Source organism: Pseudophryne corroboree, chromosome 1 (assembly GCF_028390025.1).
Source record: "Pseudophryne corroboree isolate aPseCor3 chromosome 1, aPseCor3.hap2, whole genome shotgun sequence".
Classification (NCBI taxonomy): domain Eukaryota; kingdom Metazoa; phylum Chordata; class Amphibia; order Anura; family Myobatrachidae; genus Pseudophryne; species Pseudophryne corroboree.
In genome coordinates this window covers 698,408,426-698,434,092 of record NC_086444.1, presented here as the reverse complement: position 1 = coordinate 698,434,092, position 25,667 = coordinate 698,408,426, and the positions used below count along the sequence as shown (strand labels likewise).

The 25,667-nt window shown below is 45.7% G+C and overlaps 1 protein-coding gene across 1 annotated transcript in view; it reads right to left on the bottom strand.

The window, feature by feature from the left end:
* Positions 1-25,667, bottom strand: part of REXO1 (RNA exonuclease 1 homolog) — a 316,981-nt gene that overhangs the window by 8,331 nt on the left and 282,983 nt on the right. Inside the window, exon 15 of the mRNA XM_063914821.1 lies at positions 18,100-18,220. Coding sequence (XP_063770891.1) covers positions 18,100-18,220 — 121 coding nt within the window. The remainder of the gene's footprint in view (positions 1-18,099; positions 18,221-25,667) is intronic.

The following is a 25,667-nucleotide window of genomic DNA, read 5'->3' as shown; positions in this document are numbered from 1 at the left end:
AGGTAGGTTCGCTTCTTCTCCCCTTAGTCCCTCGCTGCAGTGAGTCTGTTGCCAGCAGATCTCACTGTAAAATAAAAAACCTAAATATACTTTCTTTCTAGGAGCTCAGGAGAGCCCCTAGTGTGCATCCAGTTCAGCCGGGCACAAGAATCTAACTGAGGTCTGGAGGAGGGTCTTAGTGGGAGGAGCCAGTGCACACCAGGTAGTACTAAAGTTTTCTTTAGTTGTGCCCAGTCTCCTGCGGAGCCGCTAATCCCCATGGTCCTTACGGAGTCCCAGCATCCACTTAGGACGTCAGAGAAAATGTATGAGTAACCCCTGAAATAAATGAACTGCAACAGTATCATGGTGCATACGCCTCTTTTAAATTGCTTAAAACCAACCATTTCTGAGCATGAACACTTTTTCCATCTGAGATTGTTTATATGCCGTGAAGTTTTAATACACTTGCCTGCTGTTACAAGACCTCGAGTGCCGCTGATTGATTTATCGCCTTCTATCTAATACATCTGTACCAGAGGGCACCGGGGCCCATATCTCAAGTGGTGGGAGTGCAGGCCCACATACACACTATATATATATATATATATATATATATATATATATATATATATATATAGAGAAAAAGGTAGAGGCACTCTCCAGATTTAATAAAGATGCAAAAAGTAAATTTATTGATACGTTACACAGTACACCCGAACGGTGTTCCTTGAAATGTCCTCAAGCGCTTTCGGCCCACAAAGGGCCTTCCTCAGGAGGCAGTATACAGCAATAATTTCATCAGAACATAAGACCAAACGCAGGGTCTACCCAGATATCCAGCAGTAAGTACTTTTTGCATCTTTATTAAATCTGGAGAGTGCCTCTACCTTTTTCTCTATAATTTAAATGCCTGGCATTTGGAGTGATCACCCCAGTTGTTGTCCCCTCTGAAGATGTGAGTGCGACCAATTCTGGATATATATATATATATATATATATATATATGTATGTATATATATATATATATATATATATATATATATAAAAATAAAGGTGATGCAATTAGCGCTACAACCTATCAAACAAAAATGTGCCCAAATAATATACAATGTGTAAAATACAAAGTAATGGATGCCCATACGGAGTTATTCTCCTATAAAAAGCACTCCAAACAGTTACGTAGTGGCAGTAATCAGATCTCAAATGTGCTCAATTTCCAATAAACACAATGATAAAAATGTTCTTTAATGGTAGATCAATCGCGCCTTCAGTGCTTCCTAAATGTAAATAACTGGTTCATACAGTCCTAAAGTGACAATCATATGTGCGTACCAGATGGGAGATTAGAGATGGCCTGTTACACGTTACACGTAACAACAAACAGTAAATTGGACTTGTACAATTTAAAAAAAATAAAATGCTTACCTGCATCATGCATAGCAGGGTGGAAGGTCAGAGGTCATCTATTCAACGCGTTTCGTCCCGTTTAGCAATATTGGGACTTCCTCAGGGGTCAATTGTTGTTACGTGTAATAAATGTATAAAACGTTATCACACTATCAGGAGTTTTTTCCCTCTGTATGGGAGAATTTTCTTGGTTTTAAGGGCTCCTAATGTGAGGAACGCTAATAGGGACCTGTGTTAAATAAAAGAGTGAGTAACATCTCATTATCCCTCTTTTTTTCTTGGGTTCAAGGGAAGTGCTGTTTTTTTCATCTTGGTAGATGGTAAAATTGTACATTACCACCAGGTGGCACTTATAAAGACCCTTTGCTCTTTGCACTACTATTTGCACTTTTATCACTGCATAGAGCACTTTAGCACCAAGTTGAGTGCATATTTTGCCCTTTTTTGCACAAAAGCACAAAGTCACTTTATCACTGTGAATGTGCACTTTTATTTATACGTTTTATATCCATTTTTAAAAAACCTATGACGGTTGGATATCACTAGGAGGACAAGGTCACCAAGGAAGAATCCTAAAAAGATACTTCTACAGGCCATCTCTAATCTCCCATCCGGTACGCACATGATTGTCACTTTAGGACTGTATGAACCAGTTATTTACATTTAGGAAGCACTGAAGGTGCGATTGATCTACCATTGCAGAACAATCACATATTATATATATATATATATATATATATATATATATATATATACACACACACACACACACACACACACACACACACACATCTATGAAAATAAGAATTTACTTACCGATAATTCTATTTCTCATAGTCCGTAGTGGATGCTGGGGACTCCGTAAGGACCATGGGGAATAGCGGCTCCGCAGGAGACTGGGCACAAAGTAAAAGCTTTAGGACTAGCTGGTGTGCACTGGCTCCTCCCCCTATGACCCTCCTCCAAGCCTCAGTTAGGATACTGTGCCCGGACGAGCGTACACAATAAGGAAGGATTTTGAATCCCGGGTAAGACTCATACCAGCCACACCAATCACACCGTACAACCTGTTATCTGAACCCAGTTAACAGCATGATAACAAAGGAGCCTCTGACAAGATGGCTCACAACAATAATAACCCGATTTTGTAACAATAACTATGTACAAGTATTGCAGACAATCCGCACTTGGGATGGGCGCCCAGCATCCACTACGGACTATGAGAAATAGAATTATCGGTAAGTAAATTCTTATTTTCTCTAACGTCCTAAGTGGATGCTGGGGACTCCGTAAGGACCATGGGGATTATACCGAAGCTCCCAAACGGGCGGGAGAGTGCGGATGACTCTGTAGCACCGAATGAGAGAACTCCAGGTCCTCCTCAGCCAGGGTATCAAATTTGTAGAATTTAGCAAACGTGTTTGCCCCTGACCAAGTAGCTGCTCGGCAAAGTTGTAAAGCCGAGACCCCTCGGGCAGCCGCCCAAGATGAGCCCACTTTCCTTGTGGAATGGGCTTTTATAGATTTTGGCTGTGGCAGGCCTGCCACAGAATGTGCAAGCTGAATTGTACTACAAATCCAACGAGCAATAGTCTGCTTAGAAGCAGGAGCACCCAGCTTGTTGGGTGCATACAGGATAAACAGCGAGTCAGATTTTCTGACTCCAGCCGTCCTGGAAACATATATTTTCAGGGCCCTGACTACGTCCAGCAACTTGGAGTCTTCCAAGTCCCTAGTAGCCGCAGGCACCACAATAGGCTGGTTCAAGTGAAATGCTGAAACCACCTTAGGGAGAAATTGAGGACGAGTCCTCAATTCTGCCCTGTCCGTATGGAAAATTAGGTAAGGGCTTTTATAAGATAAAGCCGCCAATTCTGAAACACGCCTGGCTGAAGCCAGGGCTAACAGCATTACCACTTTCCATGTGAGGTATTTTAAGTCCACAGTGGTGAGTGGTTCAAACCAATGTGATTTTAGGAATCCCAACACCACATTGAGATCCCAAGGTGCCACTGGAGGCACAAAAGGAGGCTGTATATGCAGTGCCCCTTTGACAAACGTCTGAACTTCAGGAACTGAAGCTAGTTCTTTTTGGAAGAAAATCGACAGGGCCGAAATTTGAACCTTAATGGACCCTAATTTTAGGCCCATAGACAGTCCTGTTTGCAGGAAATGCAGGAAACGACCCAGTTGAAATTCCTCTGTAGGGGCCTTCCTGGCCTCACACCACGCAACATATTTACGCCAGATACGGTGATAATGTTGCACGGTTACATCCTTCCTGGCTTTGATCAGGGTAGGGATGACTTCATCCGGAATGCCTTTTTCCTTCAGGATCCGGCGTTCAACCGCCATGCCGTCAAACGCAGCCGCGGTAAGTCTTGGAACAGACAGGGTCCCTGCTGGAGCAGGTCCCTTCTTAGAGGTAGAGGCCACGGGTCCTCCGTGAGCATCTCTTGAAGTTCCGGGTACCAAGTCCTCCTTGGCCAATCCGGAGCCACGAGTATAGTTCTTACTCCTCTCCTTCTTATGATTCTCAGTACCTTGGGTATGAGAGGCAGAGGAGGGAACACATACACTGACTGGTACACCCACGGTGTTATCAGAGCGTCCACCGCTATTGCCTGAGGGTCCCTTGACCTGGCGCAATATCTGTCTAGTTTTTTGTTGAGGCGGGACGCCATCATGTCCACCTTTGGTTTTCCCCAACGGTTCACAATCATGTGGAAGACTTCTGGGTGAAGTCCCCACTCCCCCGGGTGGAGGTCGTGTCTGCTGAGGAAGTCTGCTTCCCAGTTGTCCACTCCCGGAATGAACACTGCTGACAGTGCTATCACATGATTTTCCGCCCAGCGAAGAATCCTTGCAGTTTCTGCCATTGCCCTCCTGCTTCTTGTGCCGCCCTGTCTGTTTATGTGGGCGACTGCCGTGATGTTGTCCGATTGAATCAACACCGGCTGACCTTGAAGCAGAGGCCTTGCTTGACTTAGGGCATTGTAAATGGCCCTTAGTTCCAGGATATTTATGTGAAATGACGTTTCCATGCTTGGCCACAAGCCCTGGAAATTTTTTCCCTGTGTGACTGCTCCCCAGCCTCTCAGGCTGGCATCCGTGGTCACCAGGACCCAGTCCTGAATGCCGAATCTGCGGCCCTCTAGAAGATGAGCACTCTGCAACCACCACAGGAGAGACACCCTTGTCCTTGGAGACAGGGTTATCCGCTGATGCATCTGAAGATGCGATCCGGACCATTTGTCCAGCAGATCCCATTGAAAAGTTGCTGCGTGGAATCTGCCGAATGGAATCGCTTCGTAAGAAGCCACCATTTTTCCCAGGACCCTTGTGCATTGATGCACTGACACTTGGCCTGGTTTTAGGAGGTTCCTGACTAGCTCGGATAACTCCCTGGCTTTCTCCTCCGGGAGAAACACCTTTTTCTGGACTGTGTCCAGCATCATCCCTAGAAACAGCAGACGAGTCGTCGGAATCAGCTGCGATTTTGGAATATTTAGAATCCACCCGTGCTGTCGTAGTACTACTTGAGATAGTGCTACTCCGACCTCTAACTGTTCCCTGGACCTTGCCCTTATCAGGAGATCGTCCAAGTAAGGGATAATTAAGACGCCTTTTCTTCGAAGAAGAATCATCATTTCGGCCATTACCTTGGTAAAGACCCGGGGCGCCGTGGACAATCCAAACGGCAGCGTCTGAAACTGATAATGACAGTTTTGTACCACAAACCTGAGGTACCCTTGGTGAGAAGGGTAAATTGGGACATGGAGGTAAGCATCCTTGATGTCCAGAGACACCATATAGTCCCCTTCTTCCAGGCTCGCTATCACTGCTCTGAGTGACTCCATCTTGAATTTGAACCTTTTTATGTAAGTGTTCAAAGATTTCAGATTTAGAATAGGTCTCACCGAGCCGTCCGGCTTCGGTACCACAATAGTGTGGAATAGTACCCCTTTCCCTGTTGTAGGAGGGGTACCTTGATTATCACCTGCTGGGAATACAGCTTGTGAATGGCTTCCAATACCGCCTCCCTGTCGGAGGGAGACGTTGGTAAAGCAGACTTCAGGAACCGGCGAGGGGGAGACGTCTCGAATTCCAATTTGTACCCCTGAGATACTACTTGTAGGATCCAGGGGTCCACTTGCGAGTGAGCCCACTGCGCCCTGAATTTCTTGAGACGACCCCCCACCATACCTGAGTCCGCTTGTAAGGCCCCAGCGTCATGCTGAGGACTTGGCAGAAGCGGGGGAGGGCTTCTGTTCCTGGGAAGAGGCTGCCTGCTGCAGTCTTTTTCCCTTTCCTCTGCCCCGGGGCAGATATGAGTGGCCTTTTGCCCGCTTGCCCTTATGGGGACGAAAGGACTGAGGCTGAAAAGACGGAGTCTTTTTCTGCTGAGAGGTGACCTGGGGTAAAAAGGTGGATTTCCCAGCCGTTGCCGTGGCCACCAGGTCCGATAGACCGATCCCAAATAACTCCTCCCCTTTATACGGCAATACTTCCATATGCAGTTTGGAATCCGCGTCACCTGACCACTGTCGCGTCCATAACCCTCTTCTGGCAGAAATGGACAGCGCACTTACTCTTGATGCCAGGGTGCAAATATCCCTCTGTGCATCTCGCATATATAGAAATGCATCCTTTAAATGCTCTATAGTCAATAAAATACTGTCCCTGTCCAGGGTATCAATATTTTCAGTCAGGGAATCCGACCAAGCCACCCCAGCACTGCACATCCAGGCTGAGGCGATTGCTGGTCGCAGTATAATACCAGTATGTGTGTATATACTTTTTAGGATGTTTTCCAGCTTTCTATCAGCTGGCTCCTTGAGGGCGGCCGTATCAGGAGACGGTAACGCCACTTGTTTTGATAAGCGTGTGAGCGCCTTATCTACCCTAGGGGGTGTTTCCCAACGCGCCCTAACCTCTGGCGGGAAAGGGTATAATGCCAATAATTTTTTAGAAATTAGCAGTTTTTTATCGGGGGAAACCCACGCTTCATCACACACCTCATTTAAATTATCTGATTCTGGAAAAACTACGGGTAGTTTTTTCACACCCCACATAATACCCTTTTTTGTGGTACTTGTAGTATCAGAAATGTTCAAAACCTCCTTCATTGCCGTGATCATGTAACGTGTGGCCCTACTGGAAAATACGTTTGTTTCCTCACCGTCGACACTGGAGTCAGTGTCCGTGTCTGGGTCTGTGTCGACCACCTGAGGTAACGGGCGCTTTAGAGCCCCTGACGGTGCTTGAGACGCCTGTACAGGTATTAACTGATTTGCCGGCTGTCTCATGTCGTCAACAGTCTTTTGTAAAGTGCTGACACTATCACGTAATTCTTTCCATAAGACCATCCAGTCAGGTGTCGACTCCCTAGGGGGTGACATCACTAACACAGGCAATTGCTCCGCCTCCACACCATTTTCCTCCTCATACATGTCGACACAACGTACCGACACACAGCACACACACAGGGAATGCTCCGATAGAGGACAGGACCCCACTAGCCCTTTGGGGAGACAGAGGGAGAGTTTGCCAGCACACACCAGATCGCTATATATATATATATATATAGGGATAACCTTATATAAGTGTTTTTCCCCTAATATAGCTGCTGTATATATTTATATGCCAATTTAGTGGCCCCCCCCTCTCTTGTTTTACCCTGTTTCTGTAGTGCAGGACTGCAGGGGAGAGTCAGGGAGCCTTCCTCCAACGGAGCTGTGAGGAAAAAATGGCGCTTGTGTGCTGAGGAGATAGGCTCCGCCCCCTTCTCTGCGGCCTTTCTCCTGCTTTTTTGTGGAAAACTGGCAGGGGTTAAATACATCCATATAGCCCAGGAGCTATATGTGATGTATTTTTAGCGATTTAAAGTATTTTCATTGCGTCCCAGGGCGCCCCCCCCAGCGCCCTGCACCCTCAGTGACCGTAGTGTGAAGTGTGCCGAGAGCAATGGCGCACAGCTGCGGTGCTGTGCGCTACCTTAGTGAAGACAGGACGTCTTCTGCCGCCGATTTTCCGGACCTCTTCAGTCTTCTGGCTCTGTAAGGGGGACGGCGGCGCGGCTCCGGGACCCATCCATGGCTGGGCCTGTGATCGTCCCTCTGGAGCTAATGTCCAGTAGCCTAAGAAGCCCAATCCACTCTGCACGCAGGTGAGTTCGCTTCTTCTCCCCTTAGTCCCTCGATGCAGTGAGCCTGTTGCCAGCAGGTCTCACTGAAAATAAAAAAACCTATTTAAACTTTTACTCTAAGCAGCTCAGGAGAGCCACCTAGATTGCACCCTTCTCGTTCGGGCACAAAATCTTAACGGAGGCTTGGAGGAGGGTCATAGGGGGAGGAGCCAGTGCACACCAGCTAGTCCTAAAGCTTTTACTTTGTGCCCAGTCTCCTGCGGAGCCGCTATTCCCCATGGTCCTTACGGAGTCCCCAGCATCCACTTAGGACGTTAGAGAAACATGTTTATATTATATTGTATGCATAACTGCATTACCATTTATTATTAAAATTAACCTACTGGTATTTAATAACCATTTTAAATTACTGCTGGTAAACAAAAACATATTAGCTCAACATCCTATAGTAGTCTCAAAAAGAAATTTGGTACACATTTAGAAGAGATATAAGGGCATTTTTTTAAAAGAAAAATTGAAAGAAAAAAATATCCCTTTTTAAAAAAAATTGAGGTCAAAGGTTATTAAACTTTTTTTAGTGCTACCGTACTAAATTAAAATTGAAGTGAAAATATCTAGTCATAAGCTTCAAAATTACACTAATTTCAGCTCTCTGGGGGTCAGAGTAGTTCGCTTGTTATTTTTTTGTCGCAACAGAGCGATTAGTCGCTAATGCGCATGCGCAATGTCCGCAGTGCGACTGCGCCAAGTAAATTTGCTATGCAGTTAGGAATTTTACTCACGGCATTACGAGGTTTTTTCTTCGTTCTGGTGATCGTAATGTGATTGACAGGAAGTGGGTGTTTCTGGGCGGAAACTGGCCGTTTTATGGGTGTGTGCGAAAAAACGCTACCGTTTCTGGGAAAAACGCGGGAGTGGCTGGAGAAACGGAGGAGTGTCTGAACGAACGCTGGGTGTGTTTGTGACGTCAAACCAGGAACGACAAGCACTGAACTGATCGCACTGGCAGAGTAAGTCTAGATCTACTCAGAAAGTGCACAGAGAAGTATTTTCGCAATATTGCGAATCTTTCGTTCGCAATTTTGAGAAGCTAAGATTCACTCCCAGTAGGCGGCGGCTTAGCGTGTGCAAAGCTGCTAAAAGCAGCTTGCGAGCGAACAACTCGGAATGACCACCTCTGTCTTAATTAGAACTCAAGTTACAGGCAAACGAAAAGACCCCCGCAGCAGTAAATTTGCATATTTTGGTCATTTTTAAATGGCTCCACCTCCAAAAATATCCAACCTATGATGTTGAAATTTGGTGTAGATTAGTTCCCCCCCCCCCCCATCCTACTGGTACAACAAATTTCATAAAAATCGGAGAGGGTCAGTAAAATTTTTATGTTTTTTTGAGTTGATTTGATATGGAATGACCCAGAACTGAATAAGACCAATATAAAAGTTTTGATTAAGAACACTCAGATTTCCTCTTGGTAGCTTCTTATTCTTTCAGCTACTGCCTCTGTGTCACTGCCAAATCTCTCACTTAGTATTAAGTGTCATACAGGTTGATTTGCCCATATCCAAAAATCCAGTATTCCATTAGGACTCTGAAATTGTGAATATCAAACTATTTAAGCCCCTCACTATTCCATATCTTTCTAACCAAGGCCCACAGCACAAAACCAGAGAAAAAAAGAAAGAAAAAAAAAAAAAAAAAAAAGAGAAATTAAAAATCAACCCTTTGTCAAACCCGTAGCTGGAGACCGAAAGCATAAAAAAAATTAAGAGTGCTCATAATGACCCCTTATCGACGAAAAGGTTAGAACACAAATAATAATGTGCTCATTAATCCAGGCATGTCCAAACTGCGGCCCTCCAGCTGTTGTGAAGCTACATATCCCAGCATGCACTGACACAGTTTTGCTGTCAGAGAATGCTAAAGCTGTGTCAGGGCATGCTGGGACGTGTAGTTTCTCAACAGCTGGAGGGCCGCAGTTTGGACATGCCTGCATTAATCCAACTGGGAGACTACATTATGGGGTCTGACCAAAGCCTCATTCAACACAGCACATGAATTGCTGATATAGAACACACTTTTGCGATTAAAGGAATGGGATTTCAAGACCCACCTTAGACCTGAAGAATGAAAGAAATTCTATATCTACTTTTCAACTACTTTGACACAGATCAATCCTCTCCTGAAAGCATCAGAGGACCAAAAGATCAGTCAATAATTTAACACCAAACAAGTGAGTAGATCCTATCTTACTTGGTACAGTGATTCTGTAACAACGTTTGAATATCAATGTTTTGACTTAAATAGAACCTAGAACCCACCTTATGGTGAGAGCTCTGGAAGAAAGGCCTCTCCCTGTAAAGAACTACAATATGATAGGAGTAAAACAGAACTCCCAATACTTCAATTTCTATACTGCCACCACATTGGCATTTTTTGACGGAATAATTGTGGGTTTTCGCAATACAAAAACTGCAAATGAACTAGAACAGAGGTTCCCAAACACGGTCCTCAAGGCACCCAAACTGTCCTTGTTTTAAATGTATACATGCTTGGCCACAAGTGACTTAATTAGCACCTTAGTCAATTTGATTTAACCATCTGTGCTGCACCATGGATATACATAAAACCTGGACTGTTGGGGTGCCTTGAGCACCGCATTTGGGAACCTCTGAACAAGAGCAATTAGTATCACCTTTTATTCTAAAACATGCTCTGCTTTCGGTGGGAACCACAGACCCTGAAACAAGTAATAAAGAGACTACCCCACAGCTCCAAAGGCTGGAGGATATGGTCACAGCCATTAAATTCCTTATGGAAACCAGATGGATAGATAAGTGAGACTTGTCCCATTTCATAATGAGTTTTATCTGCATCACCCTGGAACTGAACTTTGAACTTTACAAACTATATAGCTTTGAAACTCGAGATCATCTTCCCCAGGACTTTCATATAGAAAATAATAAATGTATGTCTCTCAACCATTAGATACCTTAACTGTGATATAATGAATTTATATTGGAAAATAAAAAACACTTCTGATGCGTGTTGAAACAGTATACATAAAAAGATTTATGGTAGACTTACCATGGTTAAATCTCCTACTGCAAGGTACATTGGTTCCACAGGGAAACATCGGGGGTGTAGAGATGGATCTTGATCCAGACACAAACATGCTAAAGCTTTAGAATGTCCCAGGATGCATTGGGGCCTCCTCTATAACCCCGCCTCCAGGCACTGTGAGCTCAGTTTCGTTAGCCAGTCCAATGCAGGAGCAGGTAAAAGAGAAGGTTGATGTTAGTCACATAGAACCACATTCTCACGACAAAAGAAGGGACCAGCGGCTAATGCCATACAAACCCATAGAAGCTAGGTGCATCAGGGTGGGCGCCCTGTGGAACCAATGTACCTCGTAGAAAGAGATTTAACCATGGTAAATTTACCATAAATCTCCTTTTCTGCAGCGGGCACATTGGTTTCCACAGGGAAACATCGGGGATGACCTAAAGCAGTTCCTCATGGGAGGGGATGCGCCGTAGCGGGTATGAGAAGTATCGAAGGCATAGAACCTAATGAACGTGTTTACTGAGGACCACATAGCCGCCTTGCACAATTGTTCAGCGGACGCGCCTCGTCGGGCCACCCAAGAAGGTCCAACAGACCCAGTAGAATGGGCTTTGATAGCAGCAGTAGCTGGGAGTCCAGCCTTTCGCATAGGCTTGTGCAATCATCATTCTAATCCATCTGGCGAAGGTTTGCTTATTCGCCACGTTTCTGAAAACCAAATAGTACAAAAAGGATATCTGACCTCATGATAGAGGCAGTCCTCTCCACATAAATACGGAGAGCCCTTACCACATCCAAAGACCGCTCTTTGGAGGACAAATCTATGAGGAGACTGGCGATAATGTGGAGTCACTATGGGTAGAAATCTCAAGTGGGGGAATGGATGCAAAAAAATTAGTCATAGGCACGTGCTACAAACAGCCGGATATTAGCATACATGAGGAAGAACAACTATTGCAGCAAATCAAAACGGCTGCGGGATTGGGGGACATCCTTGTCATTGGGGATTTTAATTACCCGGATATAAACTGGAGTAACGATTCATGTGCTAAAGCGAGGTGCAGCAGGTTCTTAAATATGTTTAGGGATCACTACTTGTCTCAATTAGTCGAGGACCAAACTAGGGGTAAAACTACCCTGGATCTAGTAATTACTAATAATGTGGACATTATATCAAACACTAAAGTTGGGGAGACTTTGAGTAACAGTAATCGCCATATGATCACATTCAACATCAGTTTCAGGAAACATAGCTACAAGGGTTCCACCAAAACGTTTAACTTTTGGAAGGCTAATTTCAGTATGCTTAGATGTGCACTTAACGACAGAGTGGGAGGTTCTGTTTAATAACAAGAACACTTCGGAAATGTGGGTTGTTTTAAAAGGGTTGCTGGATAGCAATATTCATAACTTTATTCCCATGGGCATTAAACGCAGGAGTATTAAACTCAAACCGATGTGGCTTAACAAGAAGGTTAAGGCAGAAATGGATAAAAAAAAGTGGGCTTTCAAAGCATTTAAATCTAATGGAAAGGAGGAGTCTTTCAAGTATTACAAGGAGTGTAACAAGAAAAGCAAAAAAGCAATAAGAGCAGCTAAAATGGAAAATGAAAAGCAAATCGCTATAGAAAGTAAAAGCAATCCTAAAAAGTTTTTTAAATACTGTACATAAACAGTAAAAGGTTAAAAAAGGAGAATATAGGTCCATTAAAAGGTGAATTTGGAGAATTGATAAATGATGACGAAATAAAAGCGGAAATACTGAACAAATTATTTTCATCAGTATTCACCAGTGAAGAACTGATGGTGGGAGTAGAGCATAACAATTGTGACAGTAATGATTCATGGTTAGATACTTGTTTAAGCGAAGAAGTAGTCCGGGAGAGACCAAGCAAAATTAAGATTAATAAATCACCTGGTCCTGATGGACTTCACCCGAGGGTTCTTATGGAGCTTAGTTCACAACTAGCACGACCCCTATACTTGATTTTCAATAGTTCAATTAGATCAGGCATGGTACCGAAGGATTGGCGTATAGCTGAGGTAGTGCCATTATTTAAAAAGGGATCCAAAAATCTTCCAGGAAACTACAGACCAGTTAGTTTATCATCTATAGTGGGGAAAATATTGGAAGGAATTCTAAGGGGCGTCATACAGGAGTATCTAAAGTCCGCTAGGATTATTAGCAAGAACCAGCACGGGTTTGTGAGGGACAGGTCATGTCAGACTAACTTAATTAGCTTCTACGAGGAAGTGAGCAATAGTCTTGATCAAGGAAAAGCAGTGGATGTGGTCTTCCTAGATTTTGCAAAAGCCTTCGATACAGTTCGTCACAAGAGACTGATGATCAAATTAAAGGAGATTGACCTAGGAAAAACTATTTGCACATGGATAAGCAGCTGGTTGGATAGCAGGGTACAGCGAGTAGTGGTCAACGGGAAGTCCTCAACCTGGTCCCCAGTAGTCAGCGAAATACCACAAGGGTCCATATTCGGACCACTACTGTTCAACATATTTATCAATGACCTAGAAATAGGCCTGGAAAGCACAGTGTCAATCTTTGCAGATGATACTAAACTGTGTAAGGTAATGAATTCAGAATTGGATGTGGAGTCCTTTAGATCTATCTAAACTTGAACTCTGGGTGTCTAAATGGAAAATGAGGTTCAATACAGACAAATGCAAGGTTATGCATTTTGGGACTAAAACAAACTTGCATCCTACATATTAAATGGGGAACGCCTAGGAGAAACAGAGTTGGAAAAACATTTGGGGGTATTCATTGATAATAGGCTTAATAACTGTACACAATGTCAAAACGCAGTAAAGAAGGCAAGTAAGGTGCTAGCGTGCATAAAAAAGGGAATTGAGACAAGGGACTCTGATGTAATCTTGCCGCTGTATAAGGCATTGGTACGTCCGCACCTGGAATATTATGTTCAGTTTTGGGTACCATTGTATAAAAAAACACATCAGTGAACTCGAAAAAGTGTTCAAAGGCGAGCTACTAAATTGATTAAAGGCCTTGAAGGACTGGACTATAAGGAAAGACTTACTAGGCTGAATATGTATACACTAGAAAAGAGGCGCCTAAGAGGAGATATTATTAATATCTTCAAATATGTAAAGGGACATCACAGAGTTATCAGAGGAATTATTTATTAAACGAACACAGTTTAGGACACATGGGCACTCGCTGCGACTGGAGGAGAGAAAGTTCAGAACGCAACAGAGGAAAGGGTTCTTCACTGTTAGGGCAATCAGGATGTGGAATTCCCTGCCAGGGAAGGTGGTAATGGTGGACTCTGTAATTGGATTTAAAAAAGGGATGGATAAATTTCTGAATGAAAAAGCTATCCAAGGTTAGAATACTTAAAATATCAAAGTGGTTAATCCGGGGGTAACATGAGTTATAGTAGCTAACTAGTCATAAAACATTATTTAGCAAGTATGTAGAATCATCACAACTTAAAACAGGTTGAACACGATGGGCAATTTGCCTCTATTCAACCTCAAATACTATGTTACTATGTTATGTAATTCAGAAGAGATAAAGGCCGGAACCACAATCTCTTGGTTAAGGTAAAAAGATGACACTACCTTAGGCAAATAACCAGGGCGAGTTCTAAGGTGGACGACAGGACAGAGCGCCTAGGTCTGACACCCTCCTAGCAGGGGCAATAGCCAGTAGGAACAGGGCCTTGACCGTGAGCCACTTAAGGTACACTGACTTAAGAGGTTCAAATGGAGACTCTTGCAGGACATTCAGGATAACAGACATGTCCCATGGAGCCACAGGAGGGTCATAAGGAGGCTGAATCTGTAAAACACCCTGAGTTAAAGTATGAACGTCAGGAAGAGATGCAATTTCAAAATCACAGCACTGACGTACGGGCGGATTTAAAGGGGAGACCTTACCCTGCAGTCCCGGAGACCAGTCGCAGCTATGCTTAGAAGATGGCACCCAGCGTCTCAGTCAGGGAGTGAGCAAGAGTGTGAGGCAGCTCCAGGGCGGGAACACCAGCAGTAGATGGCGCCCTGGGCCGGGGAAGGGGCTGCAGGTCAAGCGCCGTCTCCTGTATGCTGGTCCTCACAACTGGTACTACAGAGTTTTAGACTGCAATTGGAAATGCGATTTAATGGCGGGTCCCACCTGGGGGTCCCTCTTACATCCTCCCTTCGTAGCAGCCACACGAACCAGGAGAGCACTGCAACCCTGTGCCCAATGCTGGAGCGTCCCCGCCGCAAGTACCCAGAAACTGAGCCAGTGAGAGTATGTGACGCCGCTGGGGAGGTGACGGAGCCGCAGCGCAGCATATCACCCTGACATAAAAGTGCTGCGGCCCCTGAAGTATTCTAATAAAAGCTTTTTCAGGGCTGCCCAGTGCAGCCCCCCTGTTAAGTGACCTGCTCTGCAGGGCACCAACTCGAAACTGGGCTTACAGTGCCTGGAGTTGGTTATAGAGGAGGCCCCAATGCATCCTGGGACAGTCTAAAGCTTTAGCCTGTTGGTGCCTGGATCAAGATCCATCTCTACACCCCCAATGTTTCCCTGTGGAAACCAATGTCCCCCACAGCAGAAAATCCAAGTTTCTGAGAAGAGACCAGATTGAAATTGATGGAAGTTAAAAATAAAACCCTGTGACTCCAGTAACTATGCAATATAGATGAAGCCTTTATAGTAATGCACCTGGAGCAACGTTGGAGCTCTAATTAAACTCTCTACCCAGGAAGCTGAAATAGAAAAGAACTGCATATCCCACAAGAGAAGCAGGCAAACTCAACAGAGCTGCTGCCAGCTAGCCGCGTTTCCATCATGAAGACCAATTTTATTTTACACCTTGTCGCCAGGTTTCCTTGCAGACTATGCCTGTTTGCTTCTGTTCTGTCCTTTATTAAGGGCAGCGTACTGCCTTCTCAATAACTGAACATATCTTTTTTAGCCCTGCTAAATAAATTAAATGAAAAAGCCTGCACTCCCGAAAATTTACAGGCAGGAAGGAACTGTTTCTGCCCAAAAAGGCAAGGAGCTAAAGTCTTCTTCAACTGTGCATACCAAGTTTTTAGCCACAGAATTTGGTGAGCTGGCACAATAAAAGCTGAAATTGTAGTCACAGTAAGAGCAGCTTCTAGAGCCAATCATACACCGGTATCTTGGATGTGTTCAACCAAAGTCACTAATACCGCTTTCAGTCAGCTTTAGCCGTATTGCACCAGGGATTTGTACACGTGTTCTTCCCGGGTGCGAATCGGCGAGACCCCTTTCAGACAGGCGTCCCGACCTGGCAATATGCCGGGTTAGTGACATCACCACTGATGCGTGTGAAGGTGGTGCTTGGAGAGGAGATGATCTCCAGGCACTGCCTCTTCCTATTCAGTGAACATGTCCCATCGACCTGGCTTACCCTATTCACACCACACCATGAACTGGGTCAAACACGAGTTCAACCCTGCTCTCTACCAGAGTTGAAATGCCCAGGTTATTGCTGTCAGTCTAAAAGGATTATAATTTAGAGCTAGACTTCTCCGACACCAAATTTTCCCAAGACATACATTTCTACAGACTAGTTGACCCAAGCTGAAGCTGAAATGGGTCTCAGAAGCCACAGCTACTACATAAATATCTCTGAAAATTGTCTCCATTTTGCTATCTCTACTATACTTAAAAAGGATCTAGTTGACACCCCGATGAACAGGATGCCAGTGATCAGAAGAACAGCACTGGAAACCAGACACCTGTCAGAATCCAGGCTGTCAGCATCCTGTATGTAAGTTTGCCGGGAGGGTTAGGCTTATGCTGCTGGAGGTTTAGGGGCAGGGTAAGGGATAGTGTTAGCTTACCTACCTAAATGTGTCAGGATTATGACCGTCAGGGTGCCACTGCTGGGACCCGGTACCCAACCCCCTGAAGGGCAGTAGTATTTGGGACTGGAATAGTAGAGGCTTAAGTCAGGACACTACAGGGGCGTCTGAAGTAGATTTTCCTATTTATCCGTATCACCTTTCGGTAAAGGACAGCAGGTTAGTAATCTGTATGTAACGTGAAATGTTATTCGGTTTAGTCAATGCCTCAGCCGTGGAGATGAAGAGTAGGGAAGCTACTGCTGCTTCTCTCTCTTAAACACCTTATTTTCAGGTTCAGCTGTCACCCTAGATGTGTAAAGTCTGCACACAATCTAGACTAGGTTACTGAAATCTTAATCCAAACACAATGAACCATCAAATATCCAATTCCGCCACTACATGTTGGGAGTAGCACTTAGATTCAGATCCTCTTCAAGACGATAAGAAAGGCAAAATTCGGAAATTTCTATGACCTCTGCTGGGTGGGTTGTTCAGAATCCTCTTTACCAAATTTACAAAGACCCTGCAGAAACTTAGCCATGGTCCATACACCCAGTAACTTGTCAAGTGACATTGCTAAGGAATCTGAGGTTCCCTAGCCAAACGCATTTAGATACATGAGATCAATTGTTGCAGGGACCCACTAAGAACTGCATGAGCTCAAAAACAGAATGAACTGGGAGTTTAGCCTAGGTTTGTTCTTCCAGACCAGTGGAGAAAACTGCAAGCAACAGTCAGTCATCATATTTGCAAGTCAGGTCTAAAATATCCATGGATAATTTAACATGGCATTTCAGGCATTTATAAAGTTACTGATGAAACAGGAAGGATGCAAATACAGGGTATACAACTTGCGACAGTGAACTTTGGATAACACAGACACCAAACACATAAAAACCCTAAAAATTCACTGCAGCCCACTCTAACAAAACACCACAGTTTTAGAATACTTCTGAAGCTAGGGATTCAGCAGTGGAAGAAGCTTATTTATAGCCTAAAAGCTGGAGGAGGATATGCTATGCTGCTGCCACCATATGCTATGCTGCTGCCACTTCAGCCACCACCATCCTGTAGGATGGCCACTAAACTGTACCTAGTAAAGTCTGTACCTACCTGGCCCAGCTTCCCGAGTGGGACCCAAGGCACTTTGTAGGGAAGGAGGAAGCACTTAATCTATGGCTACTGCCCAATGGCAGTGAAGGGACCCTGCTCACCTATTGTGTAAACAGTACAAGGTGTTGCATTCAGGGCGAGTTTCCCTGTAATGCAGCTTTCAGCACATAAAATGCTCTGACAGGGAAACATCCATATCCTGCTTCTGCAAAACAAACTATTTGCTTGGGGGGGATTAAGAGCTGTTTCACTGCACACTCACATAGACATGGGGCGCACGGACAAGTCAGTCTATGTTCGTGAAGAGTGAACAAAGTTGCCAGCTATGACCATAACTCTATACACCCAGACTTATCCCTATAATAAACTAAAACGGAAATCTTCCATTTCGGTTATCTCTGTGGGAAACTTCTCTAGGACTACACAATTTGTATGGAACAAAATGTTGTACCATTCTCGCTATAATTCTATATTCTGAGCCACATTTTTTACAGGTTTCAGAAATAAAAATTGCATCCAAAAATTATATTATTGCTTACCACTATCTTGAATAATACGTTTAAGGTGGTCCGCCATTAATGAACGAAGGGCACGCTTGTATGGCAGTCCCAAGCGGTGTGGGAAGACAACAGCTGTATCCACCACTGTGGGATGAATTAGCTGAAAAAACAAGGTAAGCTTAATATATACCATATATTTACATTTAATGTGGAATAGTACATCAATAGTTATTTACATGTACTAAACAGTTATTTGCCATATAGTCATTTTCTTAGGATAGTGGTACACATTACTCCAGGAACTTGAAATACACACTCAACACTTTTTTTCAAATTCGCTCTAGTTCTTGAGATAATGGATAACCTTAATTAACAGGGAACTTCGCTACAACGCGTGAATACTGTATGGGAATCTACTGGAACAGTCTAGAAAAGGAAGACGAAAATATTCTAGGTGTTAATCATTCTCGAATATTCCCCTATGTATATAAGTGATTGTCCATCCAACCAGCAGTCAGTTGAGCGGTTTGCAATGTTTCTCTGGTTTCTCATCTGGGTAGCAAAAAAATTAAAGCCAACCTACAAAACCAATATCGTATTCGTGGAGGGTGAGACTAAGTAAAGCCTCGTCTCTATGCCCATCTCTACTGTAATTCTTATCCTCTTGAGATACGGTGTAAAATATATAGCAAAGGTCATGCATGATCCCACTTCCCTCCATTTGAGTAGCAGCACATATTCACAGCCTAATGCCTGTTTTTCATTTTAGATATTTATCTTAGCTGTGCAAAAATAAGAATTTACTCACCGATAATTCTATTTCTCGTAGTCCGTAGTGGATGCTGGGATCTCCGTAAGGACCATGGGGAATAGACGGGCTCCGCAGGAGACTGGGCACTCTAAAAGAAAGATTAGGTACTATCTAGTGTGCACTGGCTCCTCCCTCTATGCCCCTCCTCCAGACCTCAGTTAGGGAAACTGTGCCCGGAAGAGCTGACACAACAAGGAAAGGATTTGGAATCCAGGGTAAGACTCATACCAGCCACACCAATCACACTGTACAACTTGTGATAACCATACCCAGTTAACAATATGGACAACAACTGAGCCTCCTTTTACGGATGGCTCATAACAATAACCCTTTAGTGAAGCAATAACTATATACATGTATTGCAGAGAGTCCGCACTTGGGACGGGCGCCCAGCATCCACTACGGACTACGAGAAATAGAATTACCGGTGAGTAAATTCTTATTTTCTCTGACGTCCTAGTGGATGCTGGGAACTCCGTAAGGACCATGGGGATTATACCAAAGCTCCCAAACGGGCGGGAGAGTGCGGATGACTCTGCAGCACCGAATGAGCAAACTCAAGGTCCTCCTCAGCCAGGGTATCAAACTTGTAGAATTTAGCAAATGTGTTTGAACACGACCAAGTAGCAGCTCGGCAAAGCTGTAAAGCCGAGACCCCTCGGGCAGCCGCCCAAGAAGAGCCCACCTTCCTTGTGGAATGGGCTTTTACTGATTTAGGATGCGGCAGTCCAGCCGCAGAATGTGCCAGCTGAATCGTGCAACAGATCCAGCGAGCAATAGTTTGCTTTGAAGCAGGAGCACCCAGCTTGTTGGGTGCATGCAGGATAAATAGCGAGTCAGTTTTCCTGACTCCAGCCGTCCTGGAAACATAAATTTTCAAAGCCCGGACTACGTCCAGCAACTTAGAATCCTCCAAGTCCCGAGTAGCCGCAGGCATCACAATAGGTTGGTTCAGGTGAAACGCTGATACCACCTTTGGGAGAAATTGGGGACGAGTCCTCAATTCCGCCCTGTCCATATGGAAGATCAGATATGGGCTTTTACATGACAAAGCCGCCAATTCTGACACACGCCTAGCCGAAGCTAAGGCCAACAGCATGACCACCTTCCACGTGAGATACTTTAGTTCCACGGTCTTAAGTGGCTCAAACCAGTGTGATTTCAGGAACTCCAACACAACGTTAAGATCCCAAGGTGCCACTGGAGGCACAAAAGGAGGCTGAATATGCAGCACTCCCTTAACAAACGTCTGAACTTCAGGCAGTGAAGCCAGTTCTTTTTGAAAGAAAATAGATAGGGCCGAAATCTGGACCTTTATGGACCCCAATTTTAGGCCCATAGACACCCCTGACTGTAGGAAGTGCAGAAATCGACCCAGCTGGAATTCCTCTGTTGGGGCCTTAATGGCCTCACACCAAGCGACAAATTTCCGCCATATGCGGTGATAATGCTTTACTGTCACATCCTTCCTAGCTTTTATCAGCGTAGGAATCACTTCATCTGGAATGCCCTTTTCAGTTAGGATCCGGCGTTCAACCTCCATGCCGTCAAACGCAGCCGCGGTAAGTCTTGGAACAGACAGGGCCCCTGTTGTAACAGGTCCTGTCTGAGAGGCAGAGGCCATGGGTCCTCTGAGATCATTTCTTGTAGTTCTGGGTACCAAGTTCTTCTTGGCCAATCCGGAACGATGAGTATAGTTCTTACACCTCTCTTTCTTACTATCCTCAGTACCTTGGGTATGAGAGGAAGAGGAGGGAACACATAAACCGACTGGTACACCCACGGTGTCACTAGTGCGTCCACAGCTATCGCCTGAGGGTCCCTTGACCTGGCGCAATATTTTTTTAGCTTTTTGTTGAGGCGGGACGCCATCATGTCCACCTGTGGCAGTTCCCAGCGATTTACAATCTGTGTGAAGACTTCTTGATGAAGTCCCCACTCTCCCGGGTGGAGGTCGTGCCTGCTGAGGAAGTCTGCTTCCCAGTTGTCCACTCCCGGAATGAACACTGCTGACAGTGCTAGCACGTGATTGTCCGCCCATCGAAGAATCCTTGTGGCTTCTGCCATTGCCATCCTGCTTTTCGTGCCGCCCTGGCGGTTTACATGGGCGACCGCCGTGATGTTGTCTGACTGAATCAGAACTGGGTGGTTTTGAAGCAGGGGCTCTGCTTGACTCAGGGCGTTGTAAATGGCCCTTAGTTCCAGTATATTTATGTGTAGTGAAGTCTCCAGACTTGACCACTGTCCTTGGTAGTTTCTTCCCTGAGTGACTGCCCCCCATCCTCGGAGGCTTGCATCCGTGGTCACCAGGACCCAGTCCTGTATGCCGAACCTGCGGCCCTCGAGAAGATGAGCACTCTGCAGCCACCACAACAGAGACACCCCCTGGACCTTGGGGACAGGGTGATCAACCGATGCTCTGAAGATGTGATCCGGATCATTTGTCTAACAGATCCCACTGAAAGATCCTTGCATGGAACCTGCTGAAGGGAATTGCTTCGTAAGAAGCCACCATCTTTCCCAGGACTCGCGTGCAGTGATGCACCGACACCTGTTTTGGTTTCAGGAGGTCCCTGACCAGAGATGACAATTCCTGGGCCTTCTCCACCGGGAGAAACACCTTCTTCTGTTCTGTGTCCAGAATCATGCAGAGGAAAAGCAGACGCGTCGCAGGAATCAGCTGCGACTTTGGGATATTCAGAATCCAGCCGTGCTGTTGCAACACTTCTCGAGAGAGTGCTACGCTGACCAACAACTGCTCTCTGGAGCTCGCCTTTATGAGGAGATCATCCAAGTACGGGATAATTATAACTCCCTTCTTTCGAAGGAGTATCATCATTTTGGCCATTACCTTGGTAAATATTCTCGGTGCCGTGGAGAGACCAAACGGCAACGTCTGGAATTGGTAATGACAGTCTTGTACCACAAACCTGAGGTATTCCTGGTGAGGTGGGTAAATGGGGACATGCAAGTAAGCATCCTTGATGTCCAGCGACACCATAAAATCCCCCTCTTCCAGGCTTGCAATAACCGCCCTGAGCGATTCCATTTTGAACTTGAACTTCCTTATATAAGTGTTCAAGGATTTTAAATTCAGGATGGGTCTCACCGAACCGTCCGGTTTCGGTACCACAAACATTGTGGAATAGTAACCCCTGCCCTGTTGAAGGAGGGGGACCTTGATTATTACCTGCTGGAGGTACAGCTTGTGAATTGCCGCCAGTACTACCTCCCTTTCCCTGGGAGCAGCTGGCAAGGCTGATTTGAGGTAACGGCGAGGGGGAGTCGCCTCGAACTCCAGCTTGTATCCCTGAGATACAATTTGTACAGCCCAGAGATCCACTTGTGAGCGAACCCACTGGTTGCTGAAGTTTCGGAGACGCGCCCCCACCGCACCTGGCTCCGCCTGTGGAGCCCCAACGTCATGCGGTGGACTTCGTGGAAGCAGGGGAGGATTTTTGTTCCTGGGAACTGGCTGCCTGGTGCAGCTTCTTTCCTCTACCCTTGCCTCTGGCCAGAAAGGATGCTCCTCTGACCCGCTTGCCTTTCTGAGGCCGAAAGGACTGCATTTGATAATACGGTGCTCTCTTAGGCTGTGAGGGAACCTGAGGTAAAAAAGTCGACTTACCAGCAGTTGCTGTGGATACGAGGTCCGAGAGACCGTCCCCAAATAATTCCTCACCCTTATAAGGCAAAACCTCCATGTGTTTTTTAGAATCAGCATCACCTGTCCACTGCCGAGTCCATAATACTCTCCTGGCAGAAATGGACATTGCATTAATTCTAGATGCCAGCAGGCAAATGTCCCTCTGTGCATCCCGCATATATAAGACGACGTCTTTTATATGTTCGATGGTTAGCAAAATAGTATCCCTGTCGAGTGAATCAATGTTGTCTGACAGGGTATCAGTCCATGCTGCTGCAGCACTACACATCCAGGCTGAAGCAATAGCAGGTCTCAGTAGAGTACCAGAGTGTGTATACACAGACTTCACGATAGCTTCCTGCTTTCTATCCGCAGGATCCTTTAGGGCGGCCGTATCCTGAGACGGCAGTGCCACCCTTTTAGATAAGCGTGTTAACGCCTTGTCCACCCTAGGGGATGTTTCCCAACGTAACCTATCCGTTGGCGGGAAAGGGTACGCCATCAGTAACCTCTTAGAAATCACTAGTTTCTTATCAGGGGAACGACACCACATGTATCTGCCCCTGCTCCGCCTCCACGTAACCCTCCTCATCAAACATGTCGACACAGCCGTACCGACACACCGCACACACACAGGGAATGCTCAGACTGAGGACAGGACCCCACAAAGTCCTTTGGGGAGACAGAGAGAGAGTATGCCAGCACACACCACAGCGCTATATAACACAGGGATTTACACTGCTAATAAGTGATTTTCCCAATAGCTGCTTGTTTGTACCGATTTGCGCCTAAATTTATGTGCCCCCCCTCTCTTTTCAACCCGTCTTGTACCTGGATACTGCAGGGGAGAGCCTGGGGAGCGTGCTTCCAGCGGAGCTGTGAAGGGAAAATGGCGCTGGTGTGCTGTGGAAGAAGGCCCCGCCCCCTCAGCGGCGGGCTTCTGTCCAGCATTTTCTGTAACTTAATGGCGGGGGTTTTTACACATATACAGTTAACTGACTGTATTATGTGTATTTTATGCCAAAAGGTAATATAATTGCTGCCCAGGGCGCCCCCCCCCCCCCCCCAGCGCCCTGCACCCTACAGTGACCGGAGTGTGTGGTGTGCTGTGGGAGCAATGGCGCACAGCTGCAGTGCTGTGCGCTACCTTAATGAAGACAGGAGTCTTCTGCCGCCGATTTCCTCGTTCTTCTTCTGTCTTCTGGCTCTGCAAGGGGGACGGCGGCGCGGCGCGGCTCCGGGAACGGACGATCGAGGTCAGGCCCTGTGTTCGAATCCTCTGGAGCTAATGGTGTCCAGTAGCCTAAGAAGCACAAGCTAGCTGCAAGCAGGTAGGTTTGCTTCTCTCCCCTCAGTCCCACGTAGCAGTGAGTCTGTTGCCAGCAGATCTCACTGAAAATAAAAAACCTAACAAATACTTTCTTTTCTAGCAAGCTCAGGAGAGCCCACTAGGAGCACCCAGCTCTGGCCGGGCACAGATTCTAACTGAGGTCGGGAGGAGGGGCATAGAGGGAGGAGCCAGTGCACACCAGATAGTACCTAATCTTTCTTTTAGAGTGCCCAGTCTCCTGCGGAGCCCGTCTATTCCCCATGGTCCTTACGGAGTTCCCAGCATCCACTAGGACGTCAGAGAAATCTATTCAATTACATTCATCAAACTTCCTTTGAAGGAATCTTCTTTCCATCTACGTATCTTCAGACTCCAGGATATGAAATACAGAAATCTAGTTCCCCCATATAATAGATGACAAGCGGAAATAGACAGGTGGGAGGAGGACAACAATAAATCATGTAATGTAATGATGTGGGTTGGGAAAACGACAATCATGTCTACAATGAATGTTTTTTCCTGCTTGCTTCCTTCCTTTGTGGGCATTCTATACCACTTATTCCACCATTTTCAATTCCTGCCTTAATCTTTGCTGCATTATACCTACCGAGCATTCTGCATCAAAATACAAAGTGGAAAATGGATTTTAATACCTACCGGTAAATCCTTTTCTCCTAGTCTGTAGAGGATGCTGGGGTCCACTTCAGTACCATGGGGTATAGACGGTTCCGCAGGAGCCATGGGCACTTTAAGACTTTTCCAGAGTGTGAACTGGCTCCTCCCTCTATGCCCCTCCTCCAGACCTCAGTATAGGAACTGTGCCCAGAGAGATGGACATTTAGAGAAAAGGATTTACTTTTAAGTTAATGGTGAGATTCATACCAGCTCACACTTCAACCATGCCACACAACATGGCATTCAACCAAACACATGCCAACGGCATGAACATTACAGCAAACGTGCTGAAAACATTTTCAACAAATTAACAACTGCAGGTAAAGTATGCACTGGGCTGGGTGCCCAGCATCCTCTACGGACTAGGAGAAAAGGATTTACGGGTAGGTATTAAAATCCTGTTTTCTCATACGTCCTAGAGGATGCTGGGGTCCACTTCAGTAACATGGGGTTATACCAAAGCTCCAGTACGGGCGGGAGAGTGCGGATGTCCCTGCAGCACCGATTGACCAAACTTTAGGTCCTCATCGGCCAAGGTGTCAAACTTGTAAAACTTAGAAAACGTGTTTGTCCCTGACCAAGTAGCTGCTCGGCAAAGTTGTAATGCAGAGACCCCCCGGGCAGCCGCCCAGGATGAGCCCACCTTTCTAGTAGAATGGGCAGTCACAGAATTCGGTATCGGCAATCCTGCCGTGGAATGAGCGTGCTGAATAGTACCTCTGATCCAGCGCGCAATAGTCTGCTTAGAAGCAGGACACCCAATCTTGTTAGGAACATACAGGACAATCAGAGCCTCTGTTTTCCTTATCCGAGCTGTTCTTGCTACATAAATTCTGAAAGCTCTGACCCCATCCAGAGACTCTGAAGCAGCGAAGGTGTCAGAAGCCACTGGCACCACAATAGGTTGGTTTATATGGAAAGAAGAAACCACCTTTGGAAGAAATTGCTCACGAGTTCTTAACTCAGCCCTATCTTCATGGAAAACCAAGTAAGGACTCTTGTGAGACAAGGCCCCTAACTCAGACACCCTCCTTGCGGATGCCAAGGCCAACAGCATGACCACTTTTAAAGTGAGAAACTTCAACTCTAATCTCCTGGAGAGGTTCAAACCAATCCGATTGAAGGAACTGCAACACCACGTTAAG